We start from the raw sequence: 26,112 nt of genomic DNA, 5'->3' as shown, positions 1-26,112 counted from the left end.
ATAACAAGTAGGCATTTTAAAAGGCAAGTGTGGAATTCGGAAGCAAGGTCTGGACAAGAGGTTTTATTGGGACTCCAATGCCAGAGTAATTGTTGGCAATGGACAAGCAGTTGATGGCCCCCAAGGAGACAAAAATCCTTTCAATTTCATGAACTTCTAACACACACACACACACACACACACACACACGCACACTAACCTGGCGAAAAACTTCATTCACAAAATTGACATAACCTCGTGTTGACAAGAGAATCCGCTGTACCATTTCATACACACTTCGGTGCTCTTCTTCAATGCTACAAAGGCTGGAGTTGCTGAGTCTTCGGTCGGACAAGGTGCTGCTGTTAGAATGGTTTTTGTCCTGCTCCGCAGGTCCACTATCATCCAGCTCTGGTGCCCTCTCTTGCACTGAACCACTACCAACCGTCTGGAAGAAAGATATAACCACCTCTCAGTGATCCTCTTCAACATTCAAGAACACCTTGCAAAACTAAAGAGTGTCCTGATTTTAAAGAACACTGGTTATGATCACTTGACAGAAAGCTGGAGGGCAGCACTGTTCAATGTACAAGGGGCTTCAAAACCTATGCTTATAATTTTCTAATTTACCAAGTAACCCCATTCCCTCCAACTGAGTTATCTTACTAGGAAAAACTACTCTAGCTATGGTCTATAGTCAGAGATTATGGGTGTTTTGGTGGTGGGTGTGGCAACATACATCTGAATTGGTGTAAACTTACACCCCAAAATCATATATAGTGTTGTGAACCAATATTACCTTAATAAAAACAAGTCAATTTATAAAAACTACTCAATTATTATAGGGAAGCAGGCTACAAAACTTTATCAACCTAAAAGGTTTAATTTATATTTGTAATATCATAGAATAAATTAAGGTGTAATATATTTACATTATCACATTTGATCTCTACACTTCAGCAATTACTCTATGGTTACAGAGATTTGAAAATTCATTGGATTTTTTACAGCCACAATGTTGGGAAGCATCATTCAATTCATAAGACTAAGTAATACCTTTGTGGAAAAGTGCCAAGATCTTTAAAGAGCATTTTATGAAAAGAACCTTGATCTGAGTTTTATATTCAGAATCTCAGATTCGACTTCACTAAAATATTTATAAAACTATAAATATTTACAAGTCTTTAGAAGCACAAAGATATAAAATAATTCATGCAACGACTCATAAGTTTAACAGTGATTGCTGCTCTTATTTCCCCACGGAATTAAATGTTTCCTCTAAACAAAATATATGTGTAATTTTGCTTCATCTTCATAAATTCCACTATTATTCTTTTAAGTGTCAAAAATATGTAAACAAATACCTCTAAATTCTACCTACTGTGAACATTTTTTTGCAAGAAATGACAATATAGGAGCAATACAAGACAGTAATTTCAGTAATTACCAAGGACAGTTTAAAAGCAAAGCTGATATCCAAATAGAAATCTCTAGGGAAAATTAAATGGAAGATTATATTTATAGTATTTTTTCTCTTTATGCCTTAGCTATTAAGTCTGTGTGGCTCATCAAAGGCACTGTCAAACTCTGAGAGAAGCTACCCTATAGAAATTATTTCATCATTTTGATGGATCAATTATCTTCCACAGAAAAAATTTTTTACTGAAATTTAGGTTTTTATTTGAATCTTCAGTAGGAATGATCTAAGGATGAGATGAGAACGGTACAAACAGAAAAGGCCCAAAATAAGTATCATAAGACATTTCTACCTCTAAGACAAATAACTTATATTGATTTTGTTGGGTGTATATATTCTAAGTACTATATGTAATCTATATAAGCAATATATATATATATATACACATACATATATATATATATATACACACACACACACACACATATATGTAATTTCTATAAACCATAGATGTTAAATTAGGTCTAATGTCTCTTACAGTTTAACATCCATGACACTTTTACCAATAACTTTGATTTTGCCTATAGGTCAAAAAAATGTACATATGCAGCAAATTAAAAATGACTACCACATTCTTGGATGCTCCTTCCAAAAAAGAGGTGACGTCTATGTACTCCCCATTTGATCCACATGAACTACATGACTGTGTTAATGAATAGAACAGTGGAAGGGAACTGTGCCAGCTTCAGGTCTAGGACAAGTGGTTGACCGTTACACCCTGTTCTCATCTCAGGAGATATTCACTTGTGGAGCTCTAAACAACTAAGGAAGAAGTCCAACCACCCTGGTAGAGAGACTACCTGGAAAGGGAGGCTAAACTGAGTGTAGTCCAAGTGCCCCACCAAGTGGGAGGGAAGTGTGAACATAGTGGTCTTGGACACATCAGACCCAACAGCCAATTGGTGAATACCACTACATATTGGTCTTGGTTAAATCCACATGAAGCACAAGAATTACCCAACCATATACTGCCCAAATGCCTCACCCAAAGAGTAAAATATGTAATCTGATGAAAAGGTTGCTATTTAAAGGCATTAAATATTGAGGTTATATGCAGCATACCATAGATAACCAAAAAATGCTCATAAACAATTATGTTTAAAGGACCCAAATCATTTTAAGAAAATGAACTCTTATCCAAATAGAAGAGAATGGTAGCAAAGATGGATTTCCATCATGGATAAAAAGAAAACTAGTTCTCTTAATAAATGCTTTTCTTAGCTTCCTCTAATCTATACTCCCTCCATACAGGTTGATTTCCAAAAACATCTATATTTTGACAGACATTTAGAATTATAATAAGTAATGATATGTAAAACAAACTGATAATCCAAATATACTCATCACTTGTCTCCTTCATGAAAACTAATATTACTAATACTAAGAGCTTGAATAATCAACCACAGAGAGCAGTCCATTTTCCACCCACTACAATCAAGCTGGAATTCTCAACTATTATTTAGTATTAGTTGATTCCGGTGGTAAACATAAAGATGACTTTTACTTCTTTGGCATATGACGAAGCCTTAATCAGTGAAACAGACATATCTGCTTAGACCAGGCCTGTGATGCCAAGGTTCAGGAAATTGCATGATACAGGCTGCCACTTAATCCTTTCCCTTAACCCTCCCTTCTACCCTGCTTTCCTCTCAACCCACAGCTCATACTGAGACTTGTTCCCTCTCAGGGTCAGGCTAAATGAGGACACCCACGCTCAAAGCAGGTGTGAAACAAGAGGATGCAGCTGCCTTCTATTGGTGATGCCTAAAGTCTCTCAATTTCCCTTACTTACATGGCTGGGTACAGCTTACCTTTGCTTTGGAAAAGTTTAAGAAAGAAGAGAATATTAGAGTAGTGGTCAACAAATGTGTCTGTATAATATATGAGCTCTTGTAGGGTTGTCATTTTCTGTGATTCACTTTTTCTAACTGTTCATCCTATGACTTGCAACGATTTCAGGAAATCCAGAGCTCATGAGTCACTATTGAAGAGCTGGTTCAGAATTGGTAAAAGTGGTACTTCAATAATGTAACTAAAGGTTATACAGAGAAATGTGACCAACTTTTTTTTTTTTAACCTTTTTAAAAAGATTTATTTATTTTTTTATACAAGCACTGGGTACAGCAGAAGCACAAGAGGGTGAGAGAATTCACCAGAGCCAGAGAGGAGAGCAGAATAGGCAGACCGACGAAGTACACTGCTCAGGGGAGCAGCGGGTGGCAGGAGAGGTCTGCGCGCCATGTGGGACCCTCACCCGGTGGCCGGGATCAAACTGGCGCTGCAGAGGCTGCAGGCAGCTTCACAACCCAGTGCTCAACCGCTGTGCCACCGGGGAGGCCTGAAATGTGACCAACTTAATCAGACTTTCTTTTTTAGAATTTCTTTGACTTTTAATATTTAATTAATGTGCATATAGAACTGGTTAAAAAACTGTCTTTGCAGAAATTTTAATATCACCCCTCTGCTTTCTCTAATGCATGTTGAAGTGCTTCTATCTCATATAAAAATTGCTTATGAATAACTTGACTAAAATATTTTATAGGTGAAATCATTCACCAAGAATGTTCAGATTTGAAAGTGTTTACTGTTGTTGTGACATCATATGGGATATATGAGGAGATATATTTTCATTCTCTCATGAATGACAATACATAAATGTGTTAAATCAGCTTCTCCAAGAGGTAAGTAAACTAAGTCTAGAAAATACACTAATCCTTCCTTCCCTTGTAAAATATTATCAAAGATATTATCTCTAGATTAAGAGGACATAAATTCATTTTGAGGAAAAAAACACAAAACAGGCTCATATGTGACATTTGACATAGTAACAGCAGAAGTGTCAACTCTACTTGGAAGCAGCACTGAAGATTTTGTCTTAAAGCACTTTTACAAGAGCTGCATATCCTTTAAAAAGGGATTTTGGATCGCCTGTCTTAGACAATAATAATTCACATGGGCAAAATTATGTCAAATTTTAAATTCCAAACAAAAACTTTCAAGCAACAAATGCAATTATATATGCTTTTATGCTTGCAATTCCATTTTAAAAATCTAATATTCAGTTGTATAAACTGCTCCTTTTTCACTTATACAATGTAAATGAAGAGTGAAACAAGGTAGATACATATGAGATGATGTGTGAAATGCAGGAGGTACAGGAGGGAATACAGGAGACATCTGGTCACTGAACAATGACCCAATGGTGTCCTAATTCCCAAAATTTATGAATATGTTATCTTCCACAGCAAAAGAGATTTGTCAAATGTGGTTAAATTAAGAATACTGAGATGAGGAGATTATCCTGGACTAGCTGAGACCTTATATAACCACTAGGATCGATAAGAAGGTAGAAGGCACAGGCAAAGTGATGGAAAGGTGGAAAGAGAGAGAAAAGGTGATGTGATGAGGCATGACAAACCAAGGAATGCAGGCAGCCTCTAAAAGCTGCACTAGGCAAGAAAGGGATTCTTCTCCAGAAGGAACACAGTTCTGCTAATACCTTAATTTTAGTAGACTGAGGCTGATTTTGGACTTCTGAGTTCCAGAAGTGTAAGATAATAAATCTGCACTGTTTCAAGTCACTCCATTTGTGGCAAACAGAAACTAATAACTTACTGTGAGATGTATTAACAGTCTCTATCATGCAGCGCCCATTTCTAGTCTTGGTAATTGGCAGGACATGGTAGCAAGGGACACAGATGGTTGATTGTCTAGTATTTATTCCTCCTCCCTACTAGAACTCCATTATCTGTGTGTCTCTTCCCATGCAGTTCACCTGACTCACATGAAATGGATCTCATACAGAAAGGGTGTCTTCCAGTTTGTGAAAGTCAACTGTGACCCTCCTCGGCCTTTTAAACACCCAGTGTTAAACCAATTGGTTCACTGTTACTGTTACAGGAGTGGGCGGGTAACCAAAGTTGTTCCAGATAAAAGTTTGTCTCTATATGTGAACAGGAAAAAGCCATGCCCCAGCCACTGGAAATCATGTTACAAAAATGAGGGATGCTAAAGACAAACATGTCAGAGGGAAAAGGGCTGAATACAGTAGAGAAAATTGCAAAGAATCAGAGAGGGCATAAGTGAACCATATTCTCAGCCAGCCTCACTCTGAGCTTCTTTTTTGTTATATTAAATTATTTATGTTTAAAACAGTTTGAATTTTGATGTCCTTTTTTTTTCCCCCATGAGGATGATAGAATCATCCTAATTAATTTAGGAGGTCAAACCTAACGACAGTAAGAAAGTTAGATAATAAAGGTAGGAGACTCATAAATATGAATAGTCAACTAAGGAAAAAAATCAGAAGCTCAAAGTAGTGGTTAATTTGCTATTCTTTCTATTTCTCATCAACCAATTTTTTTTTCCAAGAATAAGCAACTTATATTTTATAAAAACAAGTAATGATTTTCTAAAATTTTGAAACCAGATAAGCTACATCCTTTATATGAGAGGTTTTGAGTTGACTGAACAACTATAGCAGATACAATGTAAAGCTTATCAGTGTTTTTCATATATAATTTCATACAAATATTGGTCTACATGATGATTTATTTTTAGCTTTTATCTATCAGATGGGTGAATCTATTTCATCATGGTTCAGAACTTTTTTCCCTGACTGCTGGTGATATCAGAGTCATTTTTATTACTCTTCTGTGAATTGCTCTTTCTTTTGTTTATTTTCAATTAGGTTGTAACCACTCTATATTGTAGCGATATGAACTCTTCTAACAACCATGATATTACAAATGTTTTTTAGATTCTTTTTCTTGGTTGGCTTTACATTTTCTTTTGACATCTAAATCTGTTCCTTTTTTTTTTTTTTTTTTAAATAAAGTCAAACTACATTTCTTCTACTGCTTGGGGCTCTACTTAAGGTGGTTTACCATTTCCCAGAGTTAAACATTCCCCTAATTTTTTTCTTGTTCTTTACAATTTTTTTTTCTATGTTTAGACCTTAAATCAACCTGACATTTACTCATAAATTTTTATCAAAGTAAGGTGCTAAGAAAGAGACTGAAGGTCCTTCCAGCTTCCAAATCTGCAAATAAGATATTCATTCCTCTGAGGTAGTCTGTGGTTTCTGTATGGGAATCTGCATTTTTCCCTAATCCCCTAAAGTCACATGTCTTGTTCATGTTTCTGTCTGTTTCACTAGTTCTTCCTGGGATTCAATGGCCCTTTCACTCTAAAGCATGACCTTTTCCAACTCAGGTAAACTTTTCTTATTATCAGCGCAATTATTACTTTCATTCTTTTCTCCACTTTCCTCATACTACTTGCAAGATAGATCTAGACCTATCTTCAGCACTTATCTACTAATTGCTAATTTTTATCTCTTTCCATTTTGACTCATTGTTATAGGCTATTTCCTCAAAAAGCCAATTTTGTTCTCAGCAGTGACTACTATCATTTTTAGTTACCTATTAAACTTTTACATTAAGAAATTTAAGTATTTTTCTTTCAGCAAATCTTTCATTATTCTTGGCAGTCATACTTGCTGCAAGGAAACAAATATCTCCTCTAGTTCTTCAGTCTATTCTCACAAAAGGACCATGTGCTCTGGACCTTAGTTTGGTGGTCCTCCAACAAGGTAGTAATTACCCTCAGGTAGACCATACTTTCTATTCCAGTTTTGGGGACAACAAAAGAAAGCACACAAGGGCCTCCCCGGTGGCGCAGCGGTTGAGCGCTGGGTTGCGAAGCTGCCCGCAGCCTCTGCAGCACTGGTTAGATCCCCGGCTGCTCCCCAGCCACTGGAGGAGGGTCCCACATGGCGCGCAGACCTCTCCTGCCGCCCACTGCTCCCCTCAGCAGTGTACGTCAGTCCTTCTGCCTGCTCTGCCCCCCGCTCTGGCTCTGGTGAATTCTCTCACCCTCCCGCGTTTCTGACTGTATCCAGTGCTTGTATAAATAAATAAATATTAAAAAAAAAAAAAAAGAAAGCACACAAAATCACAGTCCTCCAGTAAACTAGTTACTGTCTGACTTCCACAGTGATGGTGCTCTAACTGAACAAAGTCCAGCAATGCAGTCTATTAGGAAAGCCCTGTTTGAGTCTGACCAAGCCCAGCAATAGAGAAAAGGCACCATAAGACCTATAAGAAAAAGTCTTGACCAAAGACCTTGGAGAGAAGTAGTCTTCTCTTCCAGGGAGTCTGTCATGGTTCAACAACAACTCCCAAATCCTGAGTTGATGATCCAGACACTCCTTGCTGTGTCCAGAGGGCACTTGGCAATTCCCACAGGTCCCTTCCATGGACCACCTGCATGACTCCTCAGGACTTTGCAGGTCCTGAAGGTTGGTGAAGGCAAGACAGGCCCCTGGTCTTATGTTCAAAGGTCACTGGTACTTGAACAAAAGAAGACAAAGGAGAGGGAGCCAGGAATTACTATGAGTTATTGTCTCAAAATGCCTTCTTCACCTCTTCAATATTACCTAGTCATGACAATGCCATAAGAGCAAAGCTAATGCTTTTAACTCAGCTTCCTCCAAACCTGAGCACTACAAAAGATTCTAATAAAACTGAGTCTCCAGAATCAACAACCTATGAGAAACAACACTAATAATCAATAACTTTGGTATATGTCAGGGTGTATTATTACATAAGAATTAAGAGATGAAAAAGATGATGAATGACATACCTGTATGATTTTAGGCAATACATCAACTCCATTTTTAGTGTTCTGTGCTGCAGTTAGATACTTTTTTTCCAAAAAGAAAGTTACAATCCACTTAATAAAAACAACACGAGCTGCCATGTAAGGAATTTTTGTACTGTAAATGTTTTCATTGTCTCGAGTTGTAGTAATGTACACTGGCTTTGGTCTGAAATGAGGGATATCTGGCAGAAGAAAGAACACATGACCGGGTTAGCAAATCTGAATACTATGAAACCCCTACAATCTTTCAGTTTCCAATTAGAAAGACATATATTTGGTCATTTGACTTATCATTAAGATTAAAGAATTTAAAATGATTTAAAAATGGCTATTTTGGTAAGCTTATTTATGACTCCATCATCTGATCAAAAAGTGTTTGCTACTGTTTACATACTAATATGATATAAATCTAGACAAAACTAAGCTAGTTTTTTATCTTTTTATAAAATTTGAGAAGTTAACATAAGAGTATAGTACAGTATATAGACTATACAGTGGTAAAAATTCACACAAATGAAACACCAAATTTAATCTTATAACTAGAATAAATATAAAAGCATGTATATTTTTTAGGGGGGGAAAGCATATATATTAGACATTTTTCATCAATCTTAGGGTTTTAACATCTAACATTACACTGATGAACTCCAATGAATCTTGATTTTATATCCATTTCCCTTTAGATGAATCCAAAGAAACAAAATCACTTTAAGGTATTTTTTGTTTAATAGAAAGCAGACAGTCTAGTTTCATCTTTGAGGTATCAGATACTACCATTTCCAAAGAATTAATAAGTTCATTTCTCATTCTTCAAATTTTAATAATCAATATTAAAATTATATAGTATTGGATTTGATATGCTACTTGCTTTCAGTCCAACTTTTTTACCCATTTTTATTACCTGCAGGTACCTGTATGAGGCAGAAAAACTCTCCACAAATAAATTTAAAAAAAAAAAACAAAAAACCATGACTTCTTTTTTAAGATTTTTTTTTTTAAAGATTTATTTATTTATGCATACAAGAGCTGAGGTACAGGTCAGAGGTGTGCGGGGTGAGAAGATTCACCAGAGACAGAGCAGGGAATAGAACAGAGGCAGATCAACCGAAGTACACTGAGGAGGGGAGCAGTGGGCAAGTCAGGAGAGATCTGTGAGCCATGTGGGACCCTCCACGGAGGCCGGGGATCGAACCGGTGCTGCAGAGGCTGCGGGCAGCTTCACAGCCCAGCACTCAACCACTGTGCCACCAGGGGAGGCCAAGATTTATTTTTTATTTATACATACAAGAACTGGGGTGCAGGCCAAAGGTGCAGGGGGTGAGAGAACTCACCAGAGACAGAGTGGGGAGCAGAACAGACAGATCTACTGAAATACACTACCGAGAGGACCAGTGGGCAAGACAGGAGAGGTCTGCCTCGCCAAGTGGGTCAGCTCCCTGGCCAGGGATCGAACTCATGCTGCAATGGCTGCCAATAGCTTGACAGCGCTAACTTTAATCCCTGCACCACCAAGGAGGCCCCACAAATAATTTTTAACCTAGGAATCTTAATAATATACCATGTTTTCTACAATGAATTTAGACTACTTATAATATCAAAAATAAGCCTTAAAAAATATATACACATATATATAACAAATAAAATACATGTTCTAATACCCCCAAAGCCAGTACTGCCATCCTTCTAAATGTACCAAACTTCAGCTGCTCTTTCCTTGCCCTTGTACATACATGTATACTCACAGGCAGACAGACTAAGTAGTTGTTCATATTAGTAAAAATGGTTTTCCCCCCTTTAAAACTGTTCTTATTTTTCATTTGAATTAATTTCATCTGTTCTAACAAATAAAGAGAGAAGATTTGACCCTCTCCCTCCCCACACTAAGGATGCTTCAGTTCGGTGAGGCCTCATTTCTCAAAGACAGACACTTTTAGTAGCTAAATTATAAACACCCACATTTCCTGCCCCTCTGGGGATTCCTATTCCTAGATTACCCAATCACTCAAAACTATGCATCTGTATAAGCAGTGGTCAGTGGTAGCTGTAAGAGGGAATATTCAGAATAACAGAAGGGCATACTATGGGTAGCTGCATGGCTGAGGCTGGTGTACCTAGCCACTGATCAAGATCAGTAAGGTTACTAACCCCACCACCCATGAGGAAAGACTACAGGAAATGCAAAATTTTTTACATTAAAATATTTTTAATATAGGGCCTCCCTGGTGGTGCAAGGGGTTAAGACATAGCCTGTGAAGCTGTCTGCAGCCTCTGCAGCATGAATTCAATCCCCGGTGGGCCAGGGAGCAACCCACCTGGAGCAGCAGATCTCTCCTGACTTGCCCACTGCTCCCCTCCTCAGTGTACTTCAGTTGATCTGCCTCTGTTCTATTCCCTGCTCTGTCTCTGGTGAATCTTCTCACCCCGCACACCTCTGACCTGTACCTCAGCTCTTGTATGCATAAATAAATAAATCTTAAAAAAAAAAAGGTGGCGACTGAAAATTAAAAAAAAAATACAGAAATCATTATACATTTTAAATTCTTTTTTTAAATTAATTCCATTTTTTAAATTGAGATATATTAATAATTGATAAATAACATTACACCAGTTTCAGAAGTGCCACATATCGATGCAATATTTATACTGGTTAACACTGTCCACATACCTAGTTTAGAGAAACTTTTTCTCTTGTGATGAAGACTTTCAAAGATTTACTCTATGAGCAAATTTCAAATATGAAGCACAGTACTATTTTTAACTATAGTCAGTATTATAGATTACATTCCCATGATTCATTTCTTTTATAATTGGAAGTTTGTACCTTTTGACCACCCTTCCTAAATCTACACACACACACACACACACACACACACACACACACACACATACACACACACAACATTGGCAATCACCTATTCTCTGTATCTCTGAGTTCAGAATTTTGAGGATTGGGGATGAGGGGGCATTTGTTTTCAAATAATTTCTTAGTGTAGAAAACATGGTTCCCCTTTATTATTTTAAATTATGATACATCTTAGTTGCACAAATAATATCATTTATTAGGAAGTGAAACCTCTCACAATAAAGTTATTAAAGACGGAAACAACTATTTTACTTATAAATAAACAAAGATCACTTTGAAAGAGACAATACAGCTTCCCTGTGGACATCTTCCATCCAAGGTTCAATCAATACTTACCAAGTACAGGTTTGTAGATGTTTGTTAATTTAGTAAATGATGGAAATAAATGAGGAAGATAATACTTTCGAAACAATGTAAAAAGAAATTTGAAACCAGTATCTTGATTCTCCCTATTCTTCCACTCCAAGCTTGCAGCCTTTAGGTAATATGTGAAAAGAAAACATGTACATTTAGAGTTCAAGTAAATTCTCAGTAAGCTAAATTGCGGTTAAATTATTAAAATTCCTATCCTAAATAAATTAAAACTTGACAAATAATATTGACAACTACGTAAAGAAACTATCTTAAAACTCAAAAAATGACAAAATAATGACAAAACTATTTATAACAAATAGTAACTATGATAAAAACAGCATTTTCATTAAGAATTGAAGAAAGTCACCCAAAATTTATCTCAGCAGTGACATGACAGAACATGAGGTAAGGAAAGAGACGTGGCAGTTCTGAAGAGGACAGAGACTAGACTATACTGAGAAGAACTCAGGGAGAAAAAAGCATTGAGAGAAAAAGATCAGTAGCTTTTTTCTATCCATATCAATGTTCTGAAATATATGTATCAAAAGCCATAATAAATTATTTACTTAAATCATGAACTAATGATTTTGGTTCTGTATTGAGTTGATAAACATAAGGGAAAGGAACGCATAATCTAAAGAAGACATGTTTATACTATGGTGAGATAATTACATAGCTTTTGATCAAATCTCTCTGCCTGTATTACCTATCCCTGATACACCCTCAGCATCTGGGACTAATTCCCCCCATACACACACACAGTGTTTCTTTGCTAATATAGAGATCAGAGGTAGGGAAAGTCTAAAGAGACAAAAATAGTTTAAAACACAGGTACATGAAAGAGTACATATGCCTGGTCTTTGCTGCAACGACCTAATAATTGCACATACTCCGTATTTAGTGAAATATCACATAAAATCACCTCATAGGAAAAGGTAAAACAAAAAATATGGATGTACAGGAAAAAAAGAGGAAATTTTTCTCTTTCTTATTGAAAATAAGACGACCACCAAATGATCTATGATTTTGCTCTTACCTGAATAACCATATATTTCAACAGTATTTGAAGGAAAAAGCATGTTTGGTCCTCAGGGATCTTTTCCCCTGATACAGTGGGCAAGAGTGGAGAGATTTCCTCTGGATATATCTTTGCTGTAGAGAAGAAAATTTGAAAACAACCTCCATCAAAATACATCTACCCATGCATGCAATAGAACTGGTACATGGAACTCCAAGCTAGTGTGCATGAAGGGCTTGGAAACATGGAACAGATGCCCACAAGGTCACCTCATCCACTAGACCATTCTTTTCCCTTTTAAATTCTGTTTTGGCCAGCCTAAGATCAAATACCTGTCAATGATATGCAGTAATAAATCAATGACTCTAAGAGTAAGTTCCTTGAAAACTCAAAAGGACACAAATGGCTGCCATTAATAATTCCATGCAGCCACTCTGTCCTGTGTAAACATACATGTAAACATGTAAACATACACCTGGCAAAAGAACCTGGGGAAAAAAGATGAATGTCCATGTATGAAACAATAGATACATGGATTGTGGATGAGGACAATACACAGGAGCATTTTGGATGGTAATTCAAATCTCAACAGCCACAAAACACTTCAGCCATACAGTGTATCTGTATTTCCCATTATCTCCTCCCTTCCATTCCTGTTTCCAACCACATCGGTAAATTTCTCCTGTCATCATTTCACAATTTCACATAAAATATGCCTTTGATGTCTTTAAATTCTATAGTTTGTAAGAATCTATTATGAATATGAACAGTAGAATAATTCCTCTTGAGAATAATTCCCATGTAGAACCCCCCTATGAAATCAAGATTTTTATTCAAGAAAACGACAAACCAATGAATTTCTCAATGTAATTTCAACTTTAAGATCTACTGACACTACTCACCATCAGCTACACTAGGGCTAGGATTGATGAGTGTCTCCAGCGTACAGGGGCCTTTGGATGATATGATTGCTGGGAAACCCGGCACAAGGCAAGCAAAAATCAGCACCTGTTCTTCTGCGCAGTTTGTCTGCAGTGCTTGAAGCCACAAAAGAAATAGCCTGATTCCTTCACATCTTATCTAAAAACAAAAAATTAAGGCAACGAAATTAAAAACTTATACATAAGTTCTGAGAAAAGGAAAACTAGACGTAAAAGATATTATTAAAGTACCATACCAACTTTTTTTTAAAAGATTTATTTATTTATTTATACAAGAACCGGGGTACAGGCCAGATTCAGAGGAGGGTGAGAGGATTCACCAGAGACAGAGCAGGGAACAGAACAGGCAGACCGATGAAATACACTGCTGAGGGGAGCAGAGGGTGAGACAGGAGAGGTCTGCCACACCATGTGGGACCCTTGCCTGCCAGCCGGCCAGAATCCAACCAGTACTGCAGAGGCTGCGGACAGCTTCACAGCACTGTACTGAACCGCCTGTGCCACCAGGGGAGGCCCTACACCAACTTCTTAATGTCAAGTGGCAAAGATACTGTAATGTAGCACAGGGGTTAAGAGTTTAGATTCTGAAGTCAGAGTGCCCAGGTTCATATGCAGGCTTTGCACTTTTTGGCTTAGCTAGACCTTTGGAGAATCAATAAACTTCTCTATACTTTAGTCTCCCCTCTGTAAAATAAGGCTGATAATAGAATTTACTACAAAAGACTATTAGAGGAATTACTTAGTAAACTCCATATATTTCTTTCAAATAATATTTTATTCTATAAGATCCGTATCAGCAACATTCAATTATCCATGAAAACCATGCAAAGGTAATCTTCCTTCAAATTTTATATTGACTTTGAACAGAATTTTCATCAAGTCATTACAATATGCACATGCATAATGTTCTTGAAAATCAGAACATTTAGAACTAAATTAGACCATAAAGACCTAGCTCAATAGGAATAGAGTAGCTCTCTGGCTACCATTCTTGTGTCTCTATTCTATCTTCTCCAATACTGTGGCCATGCTCTGGACGGTCAGTATCTCCTGACAGAAAACATCAACATGGGTAGATGTGTCCTTTTTCTTTCTCCACACTTACTTTCAACTTCATCCAACTCCTAGATTTCCTAAACACAGGTACCTCCATATCTATATTCCTAAATGACTGGAAAGATGACAGCAATTAGAGAAGTTAAATTTTTTATATGTCAGGCACAACTGAAAGATCTAGTGATCTCCAAATGTAGGCAACTGAGAGACTGCCTGACCTTCCTTTACTTACACCAATGTAGTTCTGACTTCCAAAGCATGAGGCTCTGCAGGTAATGAAACAGGAGGGGAAGAGCACTACCCACCACCATCCCCCCCCCAAAAAAAAATAGAAAGAAAAGAAAGGGCTTGGTTGATGTTCCATAAAAGTTAAATACACCAAGACAGACATCCTTTCTGGTGACAGTGCTACCAGCATTAGCTAGTGGATTCTATGGTGCATTTCCAGACAAGATCACCAATGCCACCTCTCCTCTACATAAGCCAGTGTGCCTCCTAAGCAAATAAAATGAGTGGCAATGTTGCTGAATACATTCAGTTTACAGCTCTATGTATACCTAGTCAAATTATATTAAATTTAACAAAAGGAAAGTTTCTACAAAATTCTATCAGAAGTCTACAATTATTATGTCAATTATATTTAACTAAATACAAATAAGACAAATAATAAAAGGAGTAAAGTGATAAATTTTACCTATAAAACCATTCCATTAAAATATGCATTCTGTCATAAAACTGTAACTATATCTCTGAGTGCCCAGAGACCACAGGGCAAGGCAGCTTTGCTGGGGCTGAGCAAGTCAACCTCAGCCAGCCGCCTATGTACTCCCTCCCCTGGACCCAGCAAGATCAGCTCTGGCCATCGTTCCCCAGAGTCCACAGGCAAGAACACAGGCTGGTCTAGGCAGGGCTAGGTTTTTCCCATTAACATCTGGCTCCAGGATCCTAAATGACCCAATCAGGTTTGAGTGCAATAGACAGTCAAGTTTGAGCTCTCTCCAGCTGTCATTCAACCTTGAATTAATTATTTGGATTAAAAATGGAAAGCAAACTGTTTGGTGCTAAATGGTCCAATCAGATGCTTAGTATTGAAAACAGAGGAATTAGGTTTGTAGGTTGTGGTACCCTGAAGAGGATATAAGACAAAGCAAGTTTCGGCTTGAGTCAGTCAGCAGCCTGCCTCAGACCACCTTCAAAGAGGAAGCAATCAGTGGACCACCTTCAAAATGGAAGAATTCATCAGATGGTCTCTGAAGAGAGAGAAATATCAAGCAGATAACCTCCATGGGATTCACCAGGCCTCCGTACAGTTCCAGACCTCCATAAGTCTTCAGAGAGACCCAGCTGCTACACTTGCCTCCAATCCTGCCTCTGATAACACCTACAATGAGCATTGTTGACCTCAACCCAGTGCCTCAAGAAGCTGCTCACTGTTGGTATATGCTAACATCTCACAAAGAGCTGTCCACGATCTCTGGTTCTCTGGCACCAATTCCGGTGCCATTGAATCCAGCACTGTACAGTCCAGTGCCCAGTACGGTTCAGCTCAGCCTTCAGACTGCTGCTATGGGCTGCTGTAGTGTCACATCAGCAGCCACAACTGTGAGCAGCTCCAGCTACCACAATGAGCTGGCTCCTAGCCACTGTTTTACTGTTTACTGGTGTGCCTCCAGCTCCAGACCCTCATTGATGGGAGCAACATTTATTTTGGAATACTGGACACTGCAGACACTTTCTAGGGTGAAAACAGCTTATGACCACTTATGGCCTTAGAAACTTTTGTTTCCCCAATCTTATTTGTTAAATAAACCCCAATGTTACCCTGGGCCGGAGTGGTCTTGCAATTGAGCACATGAGTGAGAACCCACAGACAGTGCACTGTCCCCCACTATTGGCACTGTTTTAAGTACTTTTTAAAAAGGGACTGGTCAAACCCTTCCCTTTTCTGATAAGCAGACTGGAGCAGTTAGTGTCCCACTTGTGCTTCCTTAGCTGTTCACAGCAGAATCAAAATAAGAACTCTGATTCTAAACTCTGAATCCCACTCCAGTTTCTCCTAAAAATATTTAAAATGTCTAGCCCAACAAATTGTGATAAAAGAACAAGAATCCTAATAATATTTGTCATATATTTTTTTAATTAAAAATAAAAACTACATTGTATAAAACATTTTTTTCAATATAGACTAATTTTGTCAGTTTGTGGCATTAATAAATTTTAGAGTAATGAAAAAAGCCATTGCATTTTAATCTAAATAAGTACCTTAATAGAATTTCCAGTGTGTAGAAGCTTCTTTAAAGTTGAACCTGAAAGTTTAAAACAATGCATTAGAAACAGAATATATGAATGCATATTTAAGATTTATTTTCAAAAGACAATTTTTAGAGAAAAAAGTACTTATGACAAAAAATAAATTTTAAAAATAAAAGGGAAGCAAACTAACATCAAAGAAGAAGAGATATTTTAAGGATATCTGTGAAACTCTTCAAAATTCTTTTAAAAGCATCACAATGATACTAAGGTAAACTAAATACCTATAGTGGATTATGTGCAAATATTTCTTGCCATGCATAAAAAATGAAGAATTTTCATTCATTAAAGTTAAAATTATATAAAACTACTGCTCACAAAACAGTTTTCAAGACTATTTTACAAATATTCAGGATGGCATGTTTCTTTCCTTGCAAGGACAACCACATTTATGGGTGTGGTCCACCAATAAATCCTCTAACAGTGCTCTTTGGTCACTGTCAAGGAGAAGGAATCAAGGTTTAACTCAGAACTACACCAGTCAACTGCAGAAATGTTTGTGTTGCAGCCCCATGTCTTTAGAAAAATCTCTTACGAAGATTAAAAACATAGCATCTACTGTTCTCTAAACGTGTTTGTGTTCTCCTATGGAGATGAATTGGCAACCCCAATTCATACCTGGCCTCTAAATGGGCTCTAAATGGAAAAAGGAAGTAATCTTTTCAAATGAAAATATATTGAAGTATTTCACAAGAGAAATTTTATTCCCAATTTTTTTTAGAAAAAAAAAATTACATAGATCTTCAATGAAAAGTTTTGTGCATTATTTAAAAATTGGATGTCAAATCACATTTACTCCACCAGTGAATTTCAAAGTGATATTCCATGAAGAACAGAGTCAGGGTCTCAACAATTGCTATAGGTTATATCTATACAGACAGATACATGAATGCCAGTTAAATGCATACATATTAGGAATACATTAGCCAGAACACAATCTGTGATATAACAGCTTTAGTATTTAAAACACACTGTGGCTCAGTGGAAACTCACCATTGTCATGACTAGGTTCCAGCACTAAATCACTAATGGTTTGTGATTAAGTAAAGAAAGTGAAAGTGCTCTCCTCCCTCCACTCTCTAATCACCAAACCATACCCAGCAATTTTCAGTCTAGAGCCAACATTTACTGGACTGGGCTCTCTCACAGCTAAAGTTTAAGTACCTGGGCTTATGGGAATATTTTATCCCACTCCTTTACTTAACCTGGTACCTTGTCTCTTCCCTTCATGTTCATCCATTCTTGGACAAAGTCTGTTCTGACTCAGTCTAATATTTGCTTCATTAAGCCTATGAGGACCATTAAGCCTATGAGGATGGTTGGCAGAGCCAGTGGACACTTCAGTTCCCAGAAGACTTGGAATAAAATCTGTACAAACAGTTCTCATCCCAGACATCTGGCAAATCCATCATCTTGACGTACATTCTCAGACGTGCTTTCTCCTGGTCATTTTGTATGAGTCCTGGGGCTTGTCAGTCTTTTCCCTCCTTAAAATGGGTCCAACATTTTTATTTGTAACTTTTAGCCTACCCATAATTGCTTATATATATTCTTCCCTATATAATGAGGAAAATACTTAAAACAACAGATATACCAAGTGACATACAAAGTACCTGACCCACACCTATCAAAAGTTCTTGACTTTTTAAAAATTAAACTGATAATTTGTTACAACAGCAATAGAAAAATCAATACATATACTGCTGATAGTATTGATACTATTTCATTCTGTTACATGTACAGAGGCTTCTGTACATGTAAAAGAAGTATAATTTAGCAGCTGTAAGTCAGAACCAGGAGCCAGACTGCTAGGGTTCCAATCCAGGTTCTGTGCTTACTAAGCAATGCAGGTCTCTGCTATTTAATTTCACCATGCCTGATTTTTCTCATCTGTAAAATGGAATAATAACAGTGTCTACCACAAAGAACTGCTAAAGAGATTTAAATGAATTGCATACATGAATGCTTTGAACAGCATCTGGTATATGGAAAGCACTTCTCCAATAAGATAGGGCATCAGCTATTTTCAAAAGAACTCCTTTTAAATAAACAACATTAGAAAGAAAAATGTACAAGGGCGGCACAGAGCAGAGGGCATCCAAACGAGAACTGCTAATAAGTAGCTCAGAGATCTGCCTGAGCTATACATTCATTAAGATATTTTTACATTAACTTTATCATTTAATTTCAAAGTGATGTTCCATTAAGAAACAAAGCCAGAGTCTCAACAATTGCGATAGGATATATCTATATGGACAGATACATGTATGCCAGTTAAATGCATACATACTAGGAATTATTATTTTAATTTCCAAAAACTATATGTGTGAATGCATGTTTAATATTTTTCACAGATTAAAGTGGCTGAAAAAGTATTGAAAAATCAAAAACAAGGTATATTAACACTCAGTTTAAATGTTTTAGTTATAACACAGATTTTATTATACTTTCATTTTCTTAGCTTTAATGATAATAAATTCATCAATATTTTCAAAACCCACATTGTTATCTCATTTTTTTAATTTAAATTTTATTTTTATATTCCGCATACAATTACAACCCCCTTATTTTGACCCAAATCCCTACTTACCCTACCCACACCCCCCATAAAGTGTCTCTGGTTCATAGTTGTTTGTTGATTTTGATATTTTCTTTCTTATAGTTATTCTTTTTCCTGATCCCTTATTTAAGTTTTCTAGATTCCTGCTATGTGAGACCATCCGGTATTTTTCTTTTTCTTTCTGGCTTATTTCACTGAGCATGATCCCTTCCAGCTCCATCCATGTTGCTGCAAATTGTATGTGTTTATCTTTTTTGAATGCTGAGTAATATTCCATGGTGTATATGTACCACATCTTCTTGATCCAGTCATCTATTTTTGGGCATTTGGGCTGTTTCCAAAGCTTAGCTATTGTAAATAGTGCTGCTATAAACATAGGGGTGCAGGTGTTCTTTGGAATTGACGTTTCTGTGTCCTTTGGGTAAATACCTAGGAGTGGAATTGCTGGATCATATGGAAGCTCTATGTTTAGTAGGACAAGAAATCTCCACACAGCTCTCCATAGTGGTTGGACCAGTTTGCACTCCCACCAACAGTGCAGATGAGTTCCTTTTTCTCCACAACCTCGCCAACATTTCTTGTTGCTAGTTTTTTTAATATGTGCCATTCTCACCGGTGTAAGATGGCATCTCATTGTAGTTTTGATTTGCATTTCCCTAATTACAAGTGATGTTGAACATTTTTTCATATGCCTGTTGGTTATTTGCATTTATTCTTCAGAGAAGTTTCTTTTTAGCTCTTCTGCCCATTTTTGATTGGATTATTTTCTTTGTTTTTGTTGTGTCTCATCAGCTCTTTGTAGATTTTTGTGATCAGTCCTTTATCATTAGTGTTGTGTGCAAAAATGTTCTCCCACTTGGTGGGGTTTCTCTTTGTTTTTGTTATTGTCTCTTTTGCTGTGCAGAAGCTCTTTAATGTGATGTAGTCCCAGCTGTTTATCTTTGCCTTCACTATCACTGCTCTGGGTGATGTGTCTGTAAAGATGCCTTTGATGTGAATATCATGTAGTGTTTCACCTATATTTCCTTCTATGTATTTTATGGTATCAGGTCTTATGTCTAGTTCTTTAATCCATTTTGAGTTGGTTTTTGTGCATGGTGTTAGGTAGTAGTCAAGCTTCATTCTTTTGCATGCAGCGACCCAGTTTTCCCAGCACCATTTATTGAACAAACTTTCTTTGCTCCAATGCATATTCTTTGCTCCTTTTTCAAAGATTAGTTGACCATAAATCTGTGAGTTTATTTCTGGATTTTCTATTCGATTCCATTGGTCTGTGTGTCTGTTCCTGGTCCAATACCATGCAGTTTAATGATTATGGCTTTGTAGTATAGTTTGAAGTCTGGGAGTGTGATGCCTCCATCCCTTCTTTTTTTTTCAGGAGAGCTTTGGCTATTCGGGGTTTTTGGTGATTCCATATGAATTTCATCAATAATTGTTCTATTTCTTTGAAGAATGACATTGAATTTTTATTGGAATAGCATTGAATCTGTATATTGCTTTTGGTAGGATGGCCATTTTAATAATGTTTATTCTTCCAATCCATGAGCAGAGGATGTCTTTCCATTTCTTTGTGTCTTCTTCTATTTCTTTTAACAGTGTTTTATAGTTTTCTTTGTATAGGTCCTTTACCTCTTTTGTTAGATTTATTCCCAAGTATTTGATTTTTTTTTGTTTCGATAATAAAAGGGATGGTTTTTTGATTTCTTCTTCTTCAGATTTATTGTTTGTGTATAGGAAGGCTACTGATTTTTGCGTGTTGATTTTGTATCCTGCCACTTTACTGAACTGATTGATGAGTTGAATTAGTTTTTCTGTGGAGTTTTTGGAGTTCCCTATGTATTTTATCATATCATCTGCAAATAGTGATAATTTGACTTCTTCTTTTCCTATTTGGATTCCTTGTATGTCTTTCTCTTGTCTTACTGCTCTGGCTAGGACTTCCAGTATTATATTGAAAAGCAGTGGTGAGAGTGGACATCCTTGTCTTGGAAATGCTTTCAGCTTTTCACCATTGAGAATGATACTGGCTGTTGGCTTGTCATATAATGGCCTTTATGATGTTGAGGTATGTTCCTTGTATCCCAAGAATTTCAAGGGCTTTTATCATGAATGGGTGGTGCACTCTGTCGAAAGCTTTTTCGGCAACTATTGATATTATCATATGGTTTTTATCTTTCTTTTTGTTGATGTGTTGGATAACGTTGATTGATTTTTGGATGTTGAACCATCCTTGTGTCCCTGGAATGAATCCTACTTGGTCGTGGTGAATTATCTTATGGATACATTGCTGGATTCTGATAGCTAAAATTTTATTGAGGATATTTGCATCAGTATTCATTAGCGAGATTGGCCTGTAGTTTTCTTTTTTTGTGTTGTCCTTGTTCGGTTTTGGTATTAGTGTAATGTTGGCTTCATAGAATGTGTTTGGTATTATCCCTTCCTTCTCAATTTTTTGGAAGAGTTTGTGAAGGATAGGCACTAATTCGTTTCTGAACGTTTGGTAGAATTCATTTGTAAATCCATCAGATCCTGGGCTTTTGTTTTTGGGAAGGTTTTTGATTACCATTTCAAATTCGCTGCTTGTAATTGGTCTGTTTAGGTGTTCCATTTCTTCTTTATCTAGCTTTGGGTGATTGTAGAGTTGTGGGAATTTGTCCATCTCCTCTAGATCGTTGAACTTGTTTCCATATAACTGTTCATAGCAGTTTCTGTTGATTCTTTTGAATTCTGCTGTGTCCGTTGTGATTTCTCCTCTTTCATTTGTGATCCTGTTTATTTGTGCTTTCTCCGTTTTTTCCTTTGTGAGCCTGGCTAGGGGTTTGTCTATTTTATTGATTTTTTCAAAGAACAAGCTCTTGGTTTCATTGATCTTTTGGAGTATTTTTTTTTAGTTTCAATTTCATTTATTTCTGCTTTGGTTTTTATTATTTCTTTTCTTCTACTGGTTTTGGAGTTTTTTTGTTGTTCTTTTTCTAGTTCTTTGAGCTTCGAGATTAGGTTGTTTTTTTTGAGTTCTTTCTTGTTTCTTGATGTGAGCCTCTATTGCTATATATTTTCCTCTTATTACTGCTTTTGCTGCATCCCATACATTTAAGAAATTGGTGTCCTCCTTGTCATTCAATTCAAAGAATTTTTTAATTTCTTCTTTGATCTCCTCATTAGTCCAGCGGTCTTCCAGTAGAGTGGGTATCAATCTCCATGAGGTACGAGAGTTCCTTGCCTTCTTTTTATGGTTCATTTCTAGTTTGATGCCTTCATGGTCAGAAAAGATGCTTGGTATGATTTCAATCTTGGTGCATCTGCTAATGTTTGTCTTGTGTCCCAGTATGTGATCGATCCTGGAGAATGATCCATGTGTGCTTGAGAAAAATGTGTACTCAGATATTTTTGGGTTTAGTGTTCTGTAGATGTCTGTTAGCCCAAGCGCTCTAGATCCTTATTTAGAGCTCTAGTGTCTTTACTTATTTTTTGTGTCGTTGATCTATCCATTGTTGATAGTGGTTTGTTGAAGTCTCCTACTACGTATGTGTTTTCTCTGATGTCTGTTTTCAAAGATGATAATAGTTGTCTTGTATATTTTGGTGCTCCTTCGTTTGGTGAGTATATGCTAATGAGTATTATTTCTTCTTGAAGTATTGTCCCCTTGTTCATAATGTAGTGACCGTTGGGGTCTCTTTTTACCTTTTTGAGTTTGAGATCTGTTTTATCTGATATAAGCATAGCTGTTCCTGCTTTCTTTTTTGGTCCATTTGCTTGTAGGATTGTTTTCCATCCTTTAACTTTGAGTCTATTTTTATCTTTTGTAGCTAAATGTGTTTCCTGGAGACAGCAAAAGGTTGGGTTTTGTTCCTTAATCCAGCCTGCGACTCTGTGTCTTTTTATTGAAGAGTTAATTCCATTTACATTTAGGGTTAATATTGATATGTTAGCATCTGTATTTGCCATTGTGTTTGTCTTTCCTTTGATTTTATTTATTTATTCTTTCGATAACTTTTTTTTTTTTTGACCTTCTTTCGTTGTTACTCGTCCCTCTGAGGTTCTGGCTTTAGGACTCCTTGTAATATTTTTTGGAGTGGGGGTTTAGTCATAATGAAATTCTAGAGTTCCTGTTTATCTGGGAAGGTCCTTATTCTTTCTTAATAGAGGAGGGAAAGTTTTGCAGGATAGAGTATTCTTGGTTGGCATCTGCTGTCTTGAAGTCTGTTGACTATGTCCCTCCATTCTCTCCTTGTCTGTAGTGTTTCTTCGGAGAAGTCTGATGTCAGTCTGATTGGTTTTCCTTTGTATGTTGTCTGTTTCTTCTCTCGTCAGCTTCATTATTTTCTCCTTGTCTTGGATTCTTGAGAGCTTTACTATTAAGTGTCTTGCTGTATTTTTCCTTTCATCATGGAAGTTTGGTGTTCTTCTTGCTTCTTGTATATCAATTTTCAGCTCCTTCTTCATGTTTGGGAAGTTCTCTTCAATTATTTCCTTGAATGTTTTCTCTGTTCCTAGGTCTCTCTCCTCTCCCTCTGGAATTCCTATAACTCTTATATTTCCTTTCCTCAGGGAGTCAGATAGTTCCCGAAGTCTTTCTTCGGTCTTTTTCCTTCATACTTCTCTTTCCTTTTCTGTTTTGGTTCTTTTTATTTCTGTGTTCGAGAGTGCTTATTCGTTCCTCCATTTCCTCTATTCTGTTACCACTGCTTTTTCCAGCATTCTTTAGCTCTTCTGTCAATCCATTGATCTCCTGCATTTTCTTCATTTCCCTCTTTTGGGAATCAATTTCGTTCTTCTGAGCGTTGTTTTCCTTAATGACTTCCATCAGTTTTTTCATCAAGGCCATTTTAAATTCTTTTTCTGGAAGGCTCAGAAGTTCTTCCAAGTCACCGTAGTTGCAAGCTGGTGGGTGTTTTTTTTTTTGTTTTGTTTTGTTTTGTTTTTTTTTGTGGTGTGTCTTTTTTCTGAGGCATTGCTACTTTGCTTGCAGTTTTTCTTTTCCCTGCTGCCTGTCTTCTAATTTGACTTATGCATTTGGGACACTGTGCCATTGGTACTGGCTGGCATCTTTTTGGTGTGTTCTTTCAGGAGTTTCAGAAACTGGCAATCCAAACGAGTCAAAAACTATTATGCCCGAAGTCTAGTGAGGCAGTGGTACTTTGAGTATGTTAATGGTCACTGTCACAGAATCTCTCCTCCTTCTGTGTTTAGTTACAAAGGCACGTCTTGAAGTCCCACAGACTTCCCTGGAGGTGGGGCAGCTGGATTGCACTCTGGGTTCCAAATCTCTGGATCCTCCTCTGGGCTCTGACTTCCTGCCAGGTGGGACCAGACTTATGGGGGCTTTCAGCTCACCTCTGACTGCGCAGGGAACCTTCTCCCTCTGGCTCCATGGGGAGCCTTCTGCCATATTCAAGTAGTCTTTATTTAAGAAAGGTCCCTGTTCTAAAATGGCGCTTTGGAGACAGGCACACTCTTCTTTGTGCCCGGTATGCCCCGGCCATGGGTGCCTGCTCCCCCTCTGGGCTCAGACTGCTGGTCAGAAGAGGCCTGGCTTGGGCAAGCTTCCCAGCTCACCTCTGACCCCTCCAGGAGCCTTCTGCCAGTTTCAAGCAGTCTTAACTGAAGAAAGGTCCCTATTCTAAAATGGCGATTTGGAGACAGGCACACTCTTCAGTGCTCCAGACTGCTGGCCAGAAGGGGCCTGGTGTGGGGGAACTTCCCAGCTCACCTCTGGCTCCTCCGGGAGCCTTCTGCTGGTTTCAAGCAGTCTTTATTGAAGAACAGTCCCTATTCTAGAATGGCGATTCGAAGACAGGCACACTCTTTTGCACGCCCGGGTTTACTGATTGAAAACCTTTAGAAAGCAGGTTTCCTGTCCCATACTATGTACAGTACCTGTATTCAATAAATATTTGCCAAATGGGTGGAAAGATATATAATATCTATCTATCTATCTATCTATCTATCTTTTTTCTTTAGAAGAGCTGGAATGGCTGAATCTTATAAAGGTATATGTTTAATTACCGGTTTGTTTTCCAAGGTGGTCTTACCATTTTATAGTCCCACCATCAGTGTGAGAATTCCAGTTACTCCACTTTCTTGTCAACATCTAGCATGATCAATATTTTTATTTTAGTGGTAGTGGTATATTATTGTGGTTTTAATTTGCTTTTCTCTAGTGAGTAAAGATATTATGTATCTTTCATGCACTATTTGCCATTTGTATGCCTTTGGTGAAATCTGTGTTGTAAGTGATTGCCCATTTTTTACAATGAGAGTTTTTTTCTTAATATTGACTTTTGAGAGTTCTTTATGTAGTCTGGATATAAGTATTTTATCAAATAAGTGACTTGGAAATACTTTCTCCCAATCTCTGACTTATCTTTTAATTTCCTTAAATTGTCTTTCTAAGATTACTCATTTGAATTTTGATGAAATCCAATTTATCAATTTTTCTGTTATAGATTGTGCTTGTAGTGTCATGGCTAAGGAATATTTGCCTAATCCAAGATCACAAAGATCTTCTATGTTTTCTTCTAGAAGTTCTGTAGTTATAAATTTTATATTTAGGTCTTTAATTTATTTTTGATTAAATAATAATTTATTTGGTTATATATTATTAGGTCTTGGTAAGTTTTTTGTTAATTTAAAATTCATCTAGTGGACTATTGCTCCCTTGTGAGTAGTGAGTTATTGTAGTGTTAGAAAATGTGTGTCCCTGTTCCACTGGCAGCTGTCAACACATCTTTCATACCAGTTCCCCAGAGGGTGTTTCTCTATCATCTTACCCCTTCCATAGTATTACTGCCATTGCTTATTAATTCAGTAAACCCTCAAAACAAACACATGTATAACTTCAGTCTTGTACTGATGCCACATGAGTACATTATGGGTGCCACAGCCTGCCCT

At 37.1% G+C, this 26,112-nt stretch overlaps 1 protein-coding gene across 7 annotated transcripts in view; it reads right to left on the bottom strand.

The window, feature by feature from the left end:
- RALGAPA2 (Ral GTPase activating protein catalytic subunit alpha 2) overlaps positions 1-26,112 on the bottom strand; it is a 329,205-nt gene that overhangs the window by 241,885 nt on the left and 61,208 nt on the right. For all 7 annotated transcript variants that reach the window (XR_008552100.1, XR_008552101.1, XM_054695973.1 and 4 more), the window contains exons 5-10: positions 16,614-16,657; positions 13,257-13,434; positions 12,373-12,488; positions 11,319-11,457; positions 8,102-8,301; positions 200-427 (exon numbers count right to left, since the gene is read on the bottom strand). Coding sequence is in view for 5 of the 7 variants with exons in the window: in XM_054695973.1 (XP_054551948.1) it covers positions 200-427; positions 8,102-8,301; positions 11,319-11,457; positions 12,373-12,488; positions 13,257-13,434; positions 16,614-16,657 (905 nt within the window). In the remaining 2 variants the exon portion in view is untranslated. The remainder of the gene's footprint in view (positions 1-199; positions 428-8,101; positions 8,302-11,318; positions 11,458-12,372; positions 12,489-13,256; positions 13,435-16,613; positions 16,658-26,112) is intronic.

The sequence above is a fragment of the Talpa occidentalis genome, unplaced genomic scaffold (genome assembly GCF_014898055.3).
Source record: "Talpa occidentalis isolate TD23 unplaced genomic scaffold, MPIMG_talOcc4v2.1 talOcc4.10, whole genome shotgun sequence".
NCBI lineage: Eukaryota > Metazoa > Chordata > Mammalia > Eulipotyphla > Talpidae > Talpa > Talpa occidentalis.
The sequence above is the reverse complement of the archived record's forward strand: the minus strand, read 5'-3'. Positions and strand labels throughout refer to the sequence as shown.